This window comes from Prorops nasuta, unplaced genomic scaffold (assembly GCF_024137725.1).
Source record: "Prorops nasuta isolate Cenicafe-Biocafe unplaced genomic scaffold, Cenicafe_Pnas_1.2 PNAS00003, whole genome shotgun sequence".
NCBI lineage: Eukaryota > Metazoa > Arthropoda > Insecta > Hymenoptera > Bethylidae > Prorops > Prorops nasuta.
This window is the reverse complement of record NW_027116800.1, coordinates 1,058,293-1,067,905: the sequence shown is the minus strand read 5'-3', so window position 1 is coordinate 1,067,905 and position 9,613 is coordinate 1,058,293. Positions and strand designations below refer to the sequence as shown.

The following is a 9,613-nucleotide window of genomic DNA, read 5'->3' as shown; positions in this document are numbered from 1 at the left end:
TAACTTAATGAAAATGGATACAGTGTATAATGCATTAAGAGTAAAATGATAAATAATTTTAATCAGAATTGTTCTATATTTTTTATTTATGTAATTAAAGTGATTATAAAAAAGTACAGTTTTTATAATAAAACCAATAAACTCATTGTTTTAAATGATTAAATTCTTAATTATTATGCTTGACATATTATACGGTAACTACAGTATTGTTTGTGTTGTTTGCATTTTCTGCATTTTTCATTAAATGTTTATAGTTTGTGTGACATATAATATATATTTTAATCAAAAGTGTAAAAAGTGCGAGCAACACGAACAAACCTTAGGATATGCATATGTATTAGTTTTTTTGGAGTACATTTTCTATTGCATTCAATTTCTTTACATTATCTTCAGAGGTTTTTTCATGTATTTTTATAAATTGTATAAAATACTTTGTAATTTTTTCTTTACTTATTTTAAGAACTTTTATAATTTCATCATCTGTACAAATATCTAGTAATTTTAGACAATAGTTTTCCAAGTATTTGTGAAGTTCTTTAATTATTTCTATTGATTCAGCCTGCTCGTCATTAATACCAGTGCTTTCATTCATGGCTGTAAAAAAGTTAAATAAAATACATGTTAAGATTTTAGAAATGTTAATTAAATCATAAAACTAATTTTGAATATTACCTATCTTTAAACTATATAATATATTTAATATGGTACTGTTTAGTTTGCAATCAACAGTAAAACCATTAATTTGAAATTGGAATGCCATGTCAACACACTTATAAATGGATAATGCTGCATTTTCTTCTATAGATATTAGATTATTTACATGTCTGTATGGATATAATATATTTAGTAATATATTAATTATATTTAAGAATCTCTCATCTGTTTCACTACTATCGAATTCCAGTACTTCCATTTTCATTATATTGCATACTATTCCAAGCCAATTTTCAATTATTTTTAAAGATTTTTCAGAATGAATAGTTTCATCTTTCGGTATCATCTGTAAAAATGATTCTATAAGAGCTGTAATTAGTTCATTTTTATTAAAAAAATTTTTAAAAAACTGAGTTTTATTTGTAAATTCTATTTCGGTTATTGAGTGTAGCAATGTAATTGTGGTACCCAATAGATCGTCTGAAAAGAAAATTACATTTAAGGTGTATAGCAATAATTCAGGAAAGATACATATTTAATAAATTTGCATACCATTAGTTGAGCTCTTTAAAACAAAGACAAGAACCTGTTCCAGAATTTCACATTGTTTCAAGTTGTCAATCCAAACAGATTTAGAATTTTTCTGAATATCCCATACTGCTGCTTGTAGAAATCTCAGAACTTGAATTAATATTTCTGTATCATCAGTAGAAAGAAGATTTAATATTAATGTAACAAGCTCTTTTTCATTGCCTATTTTTTCTATTGCTGATTCTTGACAACACATGTTCCCTATTATTCCCACTAAAATCTCCTATAACATCAAAAGTTGCAGTTATTTTAAACTATTGAAATTCAGTTGATTATCTTCAGTTTTATTTCTTTATACAATTAATCTTGATTCTTCTGATGTTTCCAGAGTAAGCGATGTAATATTTATAAAGTCAATATTCATGAGAAATGCCACAATATCTTTTTCAGCAGTTATGTCCCAAAGAGTACAGAGATCAGTTTCTAGTTGGTTCGACCAGCCAGTTACGTTTACCTAAATGGATTCTATAGTTCATATAGCTTTATCAGTACATCCATATCTTATAAATTATTTCATATTGATTTGAGATTTAATTTTCTGGTGGATTAAATTTGACAATTAAGATTATAAAATTAAAACTCATTATTAATTTATTACCTTTGATAAAGATAGCAGAGTATTAATAATCCATTTGGCACTATAAACTGTATCTCCAACAGTATCCCCTTTCATTGTATCCATCTCATCAGTATTCATATCTTGTGCTTCAATCATATTAGAGCAGATAACATTTTCATCTTTCTCCTTGTCATTATTTTCTCCTTGCTCCGAATCCATATTTACGTCCATATTTGTTATTAAATTAATATAATCTTATATAAACGTACATAAGATAATATGCAAAGCAATTTCCTATCTTTATGTTAAACAATAATTTGTAACACAGATTAACAGTAGTATTTTATTATTATTATGCATGTATGGGTATTATTATTAGTTATGATATTATTTGAAGAATCAAAGAAAAGGAAAAGGGAAGATCAAATTGTGACAAGGTAAAGGAGAATAGAAGGTAGGTTAGGTCAGGTTGGGTATTGTGAGGCAATGAGAGGTGAGAAGTGAGACGGGTGAGACCAGGCGTTTAGCCGGCCTAGGAGGCCGCACTGGTCGCAAGCCGCTAGTCGACACTCAGCGGTCTCAGCCGCTAAGTAAAATATGGTTATGATTGGTCAATTTTAACTGATTAACCAATCATACGCAGGTTTTACTTAGCAGTTGAAACCGCTGAGTGCCGGCTGAATGCAGAATGCACCCATAAACTGACCCAAAGTTAGCGCTTTCTGCGAAAAAAAAGGTTGTCCGTTGTCGTCTATGGTAAAATCAACCTAATCCGGGCTAATCCCCTACAAACACAAAAGATGTCAAGTGTCAACCGGCAGCCCTATGAATTATCCGAATTATCTTTGCTACTTATTAAAACTCAATTCTAGAGTTATTGGTCCTTTACTCATCTAATAAAGTTTGAGACAATTGTCAACTACCAAATAGAAGATATTTTATACATTACGTGACAACTGGTTTTGCAAATGTCAAGTTTGACAGTTTATTTTGAATATTTTAAAATAAAGGTTAAAACTGATTTATCTGATATTAACAACATGAAAGTTTTACAGTAAGCTTTACTTTCCTCAATTCTTTTAAATGACAAAAATGAAAGGAATTTTAATTTTCGATCATCTTAACGATGTTCTATTTACAAAATGTGATAAGCCATTTGCACAACATATACAAAAGTTGGCAAAACTCCAGGGTTTAATTACTGATTATAAGGTATAAAAAGACATTGAATTATTTTTATTGAAACTAATATTATACTGTTTTCTCATTATATTGATTGGTTTTAGAACATAGAAAATATTGATATAAAACCAAGCCCGAACATAATAATGCAATTATTTTCACCAATTGTTACTTCTCAATATGTGATGGCTTCACAGTTTGGTAATACCTATACATCTATGAAGTGTCAAGATGGTACAAATATGGTTTTTGATGACTTTATGGGGTATACTTTTATATATATTTCCATGGAAGATATTGAATACATGAAACGAGCTTTAGGTATATGTGTATCTATTGTAAGACATGTATGTGGACCTGACATTGCATTGTAAGTACTTGTGATAAACAAAAACATTGTTTAGTTAAATTAAATATTAATCAGTCTCTATTTACTGACTTAGGTTAAAATCCAGCAGAGAAAAAGTTAATCTAGTGTCATCTCTGATAAATGCATGGGTGAAATTACAGAAGTATGAGCAAAGCATACTTACAGAAGCAGTGGAGCAATTATCTGTGAATGCAGACTTGGCTTCATCTGTGTTAAAAGTTCTTCGTGATGCTTCTGATAGTTTAAAATCACAATCAGATTTTAACAATGTTCATGTGTTAATTTTAGTACGTCAAAAATTTTTATCATTGTATTCTAGCAAAAATGCTCATGATTTGTGTGCATCAGATATTTTATTGATGGTGCTATTATGTTGGGTAGTTAATGGGAAAGCAAAACATGAGGAATTAGATATTCAACAATCTGATAGTGAAGAGGAAGACATTGTTTTACCTGATAATAGCTTAAGCAGAGAAGATGAAGCAATTCCTTTTGGAGGAAAATTATCTAATCCTACATCAGAGGATATCACAAACTTATTCAGTAAGTAATTTAAACTACAAATTAAATTAAGCATATAATTTTTATACTAATATGTTACAGGAGGATCAAGAGAATCTTCTGTTTCAGAAGGTCTTTGTGCAATTAATACAAATGGTTTATATAGTCAGTTATTCATATTAGGCTCTGATGAGGGATATACTGCCAATGCTGTGCATATCCATGAGCTATGGGAAAATATTAATCTTGTTACAATAATAGAAGTAACAAATTTTGCCACTTCATCTGGATTGTACGATAGTTTTTATTACTCAAATATAATAAATGGCTTGCAACTTCAAAGAGACATCGACGAGCTTAGACCAGCATTTGATAACCTTGACATTTCCATTAAAAAGACTTTAGACGGTATTAAAAAAAATAGAGGCAGCATTAATAATGATGTAGATATGTGTCAAAGAAGATTCCAAGTAAAGTGGGAATTTATCAGAAAGAAGTACATGGACTTGTTGAAATCGAGAGATCCTGAATCCATTCTACAGATTGAATCCAATACATCTAGTTTTACTGATACTATGAAGGAACTATTTCGCCTTACGTGTCTCGACGGCAATTTCCTAAAATTAGGAATCGATGTGTTAAATACTACAAGTCGCTTGGTACGGCAAAAACTAAATGACTTTAGTGATTTTCTGAAAGTGAAGGCATTAAAGAATTTCACTCTTGGATCATATCCTTTTTATACTCACAAATGAGTCCTAATTTTTTTCAAATCCAAATTATCTTTATATTACCTCCTTAATTTCATAAAATCTACGAGAACTTCCCTAACGATCAACAAATATTTAGAAGAGTTTCCAGGTCTCGTCCACTTCATTTACATAGATAGGACTACACACAGGCTTATTGCTCCAACCTTAGACTTTACAAGCCCTGAAACTCTCACTCTTACAAGGAAAAAGGTGAATTTAATGAAGCTTAAATATTAAAACTTAAAAAGTATTGCATAAATTAAATTTCTTTGTAGATATGGAATATGGTTGCGCAAAGCAGAAAACACTTACAAGAGGGACATTTATCAGTTATGTGGAAAGACACTACATTTAATTATGCCTACTTTCTATGGTTTGAAGATAGCTCTGTAAGTAATTTAAAGTTCATTTTTCAAATGTAAGTAAAAATATCATTTTTAATTAAAATATTTTCATTTATAGAGATCACCTTTAAAATGCAAAGTGTACTTAAATCACACAATGAAAAACTTTCCTGTACCTGGTATACTATGCGGCGACTATTACAGGTATCTAACGAAATTTATAATTATCTCTAAATTACAAATCTAATTGATATAACTATTTGTAGAAAAATGGCAGAAACCTGTTTTCCAAAGATCTCTTTAAATAAAACCCGAATCTACGAATTGTATTGCGTTCATTTGGGGCTAGCAACTTCTTCTTGCGTATTAGAACATTCCAGGAGATTAGCAGCTACTATTTGGGAAGTTACAGGTGTATTGAGTAATCCTGCAGATATAATTTAACTGTACTTCCCTATTTATTATCGTTCTACCAGTAGCTGGAAATACTATTGGCAACAATTTTAGAGAAATAATGGTTGTTTTAAAATTATTTAAGTATGATATTGACGCAATTATTGTGTTTGTATAATATTATGTGAATAGTTCACACATATTTATTTTATATTTTACTATTTAATAAAACATGAAATGTAAAGTAGAAAATGATAAGCTTTTAATATTGGTAATATTTGTTAAAATATAAGCATATCTTATATTTTTTATTTGCTTTCTTTATACAGCAAAAAATTAAATGTCTTTATAATAAATTAGTTCAGAAAGTTAATTATTAAAATTAGCATAAAAATGTTGCTTTTAAATTATTTGAAGCAGTTTCCTTATTCTTAGTGTTTTATTACCAAAGAGACTCTAAATTCAATTTTTACCCTTCTACAAATTTAAATTCTTAAAATTGTTGTATTATTAGTTAGTAATAAATAGAATCCTTTTCAACAGCCCGCGTTATTATTATTAATACATAAAACACGACTAAAAAAGATCAAATTTATTACATTACAATTTGATGTAAATTTATTGAAAACAGTTGATTGATTTTTCTTCGTCGCACAGTAATTAAAAATCGGTTAATGTAGACGAAAATCACAATATCCCTAAAACTAATTATTTTCTGAAGAAAACTACATTATGTCCTTATTTATAATACTTTTAAGAATCTATCAGATGATTCTATTACAATTTAATCGTGAAAATTCAAACGAAAGTGACATTTAAGGTACTTTTAAGTTTTATAAACGAGTTAAGGTATTTGTTATTAAATATTTCCTTATACCTAATTTCACAAAGATTTCCAAAACACTACAGTAATAAACTATTTCATCCAATCGTTAACGGGATAGTAAGCGCTTTTAAATTTGTCCGTAATCGTGTACTTGTTCGAAATTTTATATGTGATCGCTCTACAAAAAATTGCAATGTTCACATGCAAAACGTTTACATATCTCGTAAACACTTGGGCTAAAATAATATATTCATACAATACTTTGGAAATCTCCGGAAATTAGCTGTAAGTCTATGTGCAATTAAAAATATATAGTTCTCCACTTCAAAAACGCTAAATGATCATCATATCACTTTAATTGACTTTTCTAGGTCAAGTCAATAACGTTATTTGACTTCAAAAAACCCTTAGTTTTAGAGATAACGATTTTATTCATTCAAAATCAATTTAGAAGCATTGTCATATCGCTGTAAGTTGCGAACTGCCATATATGAAGATCTAACTAGAAAATACACAATAGAAAATAAATGGTAGTTATTTTTGCAGATAGCAATCATAGATGTAAAATCGTTATATTTTAGCGTAAGAATTATTTACATCTCGGATGGGCTTACATCAAAAAGTCAATAAAATTTGCTAAACAAATGCTATGATAATGTAATAATTAAAGAAACTTTAAAAGTTTAATATTTTTTATAAAAAGATGAACCTGTTTCACTTTATTAAATCAAACAGTCTGTTAAAATATTTAATGATCATCCACGGTGGAGTCTATAACGGCATGACTGGTATCGTTAATTCTTTTAGTTTCATAATTTCTGGATGTATTGCTTTCCATTGATAGCGATTCTCGTTCTGGCTCTGATTTGCTTTGATCTATGGCTCTATCTACACTACTTCTTGGACCAAAGCTCCTTTTTCCTATCACTTTCTTCCCTCTGGCAGAATTGTAGGGTAATTCCCTACCCCTGCCAACTCCAAAGTTAGGATCTTCTGCCTTACAAATTGGCATCCGAGCAATACTAGTGGAAGTTGGGCTAGAAGAATGTTTATTTTTCTTTGATACTATGTCTGACATGTCATCTTTTAATTCTGTCACGATATCTGCAAAAGGATCTGAGGATAAACTATGTTCTTGACCCCTTCCAATTTCTGTAGCTCGTATTTTTTCTTGACTTAAGGTTTTTGCTACAATTCCACTAGTATTCCATACTTCAAAACTTAAATCTTGTGCTTTAGCTGAAGGGCTTTAATGAAAAAATATGTTAATATATATTAATTTCGCACTTATAAATGTCTTTCAAAATTAATAAAATAGACTTACTTAGAATTCTGATTTCTTAAAGAAACTATATATCTACTATTATGGACTTTGCTATCTTCTTCGTTATCAGTATCTTCATCAATTTCATTTAAATGCCTAGCAATGTTACTCTTTTCTCGTTTCTTCTGAGCAATTTTATTTTCTAATTCTTTTAGTTTTCTTTTCCAATATTCCACTTTACGATCAGATTCTCTAACATCTGACACTAAAGTTCTTAAGTGGGATTCTACACGTGTTTGAATAATAGTCATACTACTAAGACCAGGCATTTTTAAAATATCCAAGCTAAAACATAAAGTTCAGTATTATATATGACCACAGTAAGATTCTAAATAATTACAAACTGACAAATTTACTTCATAGACTGTACAAGCTGTAAAAGTTCATCTGGTTCATCAGATGATCTACAAGCAGGAGTAAGTTTATAGTCTGAGCCCTCCAGCTTTGTGGCATCACTTCCTAGGTTATTTATTTTTACTGGTACAGGTTCGAAACTACTAAATTAATAAAATGTTATTATTACACACAACTAAACATGATATTTTCAAGCATACCTTTTTATTCGTCTAAGAAAAACATGTCGATACTTATGTGTACCATTCATTTCAGATACTGTAGAGGTTAAAAGACACATAAGAAAGTTATCCTTTGAATACTGATCTTTGCACAAATGAGAAATGAATTCATTATGAATCACTTTATCTTTAAATGTAGGTACTAAAGGAACATTTCTTCTAAATCTAAACCAACCGATAACTTTTTTCTTATAATCTTTTAATATATTATCCAAATTATCTCTATCAATATCAGTACTGTAACGACTTACAAAGTATGGTAAATAGCATGGTAGCAATGTTTCAACATCTGCAATAAAACAATAAAATTTACTAATAACTTAAATTCTGAAAATGAAGTAATTCTAATATAAATGTAATACTTACTGACATGTGTTTTAGTAATCTCAATTTGATTATCAGAATCTGTAAATTTTTTTACAACGTATGTTAATGTTTCTCCTAGAAGAAAGCCCATCTATAAAACATCAAATAAAGATTAAACTGTAATACTAATGGTGTGAACTTAAAACGTCTGACATATTATTTCCATACAACATACATGGCTTCAGCAATACATGTCATCTTTGTAAAACTCGATGATTTTTAAAAAAAATTTCGAAAACATTTAATATATAGATTATATAGAATGACATATGCTGAGGTTAGGCATGTGAGGTTAGAAAAACCAACCTGCAAATCGTGACGCTATGCATTTAATATATCTGTCAGACGTTAATCGCATAAGTGGGAGAGAAATTCTTTACCTGATCTCCTGGACTACGGACATTTTCGTAAAGCAATTGCGATAAAGTAGCACCTGATATAGTGACAAGTAAACCGCTGTCAGCCATGTTAACTTTTAATAATTCTCAAATTTCTGGTTATACTTGTGTGAACATGCACTACCGTAAGCTTACTGTTGATATATGTATATATGTGAGCTCAGTGAGGAGCTTAAATACGTTTCTACTTTTTCTCTTTATTAGAAAAAGTAAAACAAACATTTAGCCTCTACTTTGACTCTATAAACACAAGAGAACACAACAATTTTTAAAAATTGTAAACAAAAACGTGGGACTTTGGTCTTTGTCTGTCTTCTTCCACCTTCTTCCCTTCCTTTCCCTCCCTCTCTCTTTCTCATTCAGTGTGACTCTCACTCCTTTCTCGCCCTCTTTCTCTTTCATCTATAAATGCTCATATATGATTACATGATTATAGCCATTATAGCATATCATATATAAACATACATAAAAAGTATTACGCATTAAATGGTGAATATTAAATTGATATATAATTATATCTTCCCTAAACAAGAGTAATGGAAATAACGAGCTTAATGTATAAACAAAAAAAAGAGTATGAACACTATAATCCTAGTAGTATTTTCTGTGCGAGACTTTAGTGCTCTGCCTGTAAAAATCCCGACTCATTCTATTTCCGCTGTGATGGGTAATATGGTCTCCAGATCTGCTGCCGTGCAGACTGTGGAGTGTTGTAGATTGAAGACACTTCCTACGGACGGTTCGATGCAAATTTTATTTGTAAGTTTGCAGCACCAAA

The 9,613-nt window shown here is 29.6% G+C and overlaps 3 protein-coding genes across 6 annotated transcripts; 1 reads left to right on the top strand and 2 right to left on the bottom strand.

Moving 5' to 3' along the window:
* Positions 1 to 56: 56 nt before the first annotated feature.
* Positions 57 to 2,257, bottom strand: LOC136785898 (protein SAAL1). Its single transcript, XM_066747249.1, has 5 exons — positions 1,844 to 2,257; positions 1,544 to 1,699; positions 1,207 to 1,468; positions 673 to 1,134; positions 57 to 594 (listed from the first exon to the last, which is right to left on the bottom strand). Exons 1-5 carry the CDS (start codon positions 2,033 to 2,035, stop codon positions 338 to 340), a joined length of 1,329 nt encoding a protein of 442 aa, XP_066603346.1. The 5' UTR covers positions 2,036 to 2,257; the 3' UTR covers positions 57 to 337.
* Positions 2,258 to 2,402: 145 nt separating this feature from the next.
* On the top strand, positions 2,403 to 6,580 carry HPS1 (Hermansky-Pudlak syndrome 1 protein). 2 transcript variants are annotated; one of them, XM_066747244.1, is made up of 8 exons: positions 2,403 to 3,016; positions 3,091 to 3,356; positions 3,430 to 3,899; positions 3,990 to 4,587; positions 4,675 to 4,819; positions 4,885 to 4,998; positions 5,072 to 5,157; positions 5,220 to 6,580. In XM_066747244.1, exons 1-8 carry the CDS (start codon positions 2,888 to 2,890, stop codon positions 5,395 to 5,397), a joined length of 1,986 nt encoding a protein of 661 aa, XP_066603341.1. In that variant the 5' UTR covers positions 2,403 to 2,887; the 3' UTR covers positions 5,398 to 6,580. The 2 variants fall into 2 exon arrangements, with proteins under 2 accessions (XP_066603341.1, XP_066603340.1); XM_066747243.1 differs by having other exon boundaries at positions 3,960 to 4,587.
* Positions 6,581 to 6,727: 147 nt separating this feature from the next.
* On the bottom strand, positions 6,728 to 9,173 carry LOC136785896 (BRISC complex subunit FAM175B-like). 3 transcript variants are annotated; one of them, XM_066747245.1, is made up of 6 exons: positions 8,818 to 9,173; positions 8,438 to 8,528; positions 8,051 to 8,360; positions 7,853 to 7,993; positions 7,497 to 7,781; positions 6,728 to 7,419 (listed from the first exon to the last, which is right to left on the bottom strand). In XM_066747245.1, exons 1-6 carry the CDS (start codon positions 8,902 to 8,904, stop codon positions 6,921 to 6,923), a joined length of 1,413 nt encoding a protein of 470 aa, XP_066603342.1. In that variant the 5' UTR covers positions 8,905 to 9,173; the 3' UTR covers positions 6,728 to 6,920. The 3 variants fall into 3 exon arrangements, with proteins under 3 accessions (XP_066603342.1, XP_066603343.1, XP_066603344.1); XM_066747246.1 differs by having other exon boundaries at positions 7,853 to 7,990; XM_066747247.1 differs by lacking the exon at positions 8,818 to 9,173 and adding an exon at positions 8,613 to 8,738.
* Between the last annotated feature and the right edge of the window lie 440 nt (positions 9,174 to 9,613).

Coding starts and splice junctions, on each gene's coding strand:
- LOC136785898 (XM_066747249.1), bottom strand. CDS start 2,035: ATGGACGTAAATATGGATTCGGAGCAAGGAGAAAATAATGACAAGGAG. Junction 1,135..1,206: donor TTTAAAGAGCTCAACTAATG/GTATGCAAATTT, acceptor TTTTCTTTTCAG/ACGATCTATTGGGTACCACA. Junction 595..672: donor ATTATATAGTTTAAAGATAG/GTAATATTCAAA, acceptor ACTTTTTTACAG/CCATGAATGAAAGCACTGGT.
- HPS1 (XM_066747243.1), top strand. CDS start 2,888: ATGACAAAAATGAAAGGAATTTTAATTTTCGATCATCTTAACGATGTT. Junction 3,357..3,429: donor TGTGGACCTGACATTGCATT/GTAAGTACTTGT, acceptor TTACTGACTTAG/GTTAAAATCCAGCAGAGAAA. Junction 4,999..5,071: donor TATGGTTTGAAGATAGCTCT/GTAAGTAATTTA, acceptor TTTCATTTATAG/AGATCACCTTTAAAATGCAA.
- LOC136785896 (XM_066747245.1), bottom strand. CDS start 8,904: ATGGCTGACAGCGGTTTACTTGTCACTATATCAGGTGCTACTTTATCG. Junction 7,782..7,852: donor CAGCTTGTACAGTCTATGAA/GTAAATTTGTCA, acceptor TTTATGTTTTAG/CTTGGATATTTTAAAAATGC. Junction 7,420..7,496: donor TTAAGAAATCAGAATTCTAA/GTAAGTCTATTT, acceptor TTTTCATTAAAG/CCCTTCAGCTAAAGCACAAG.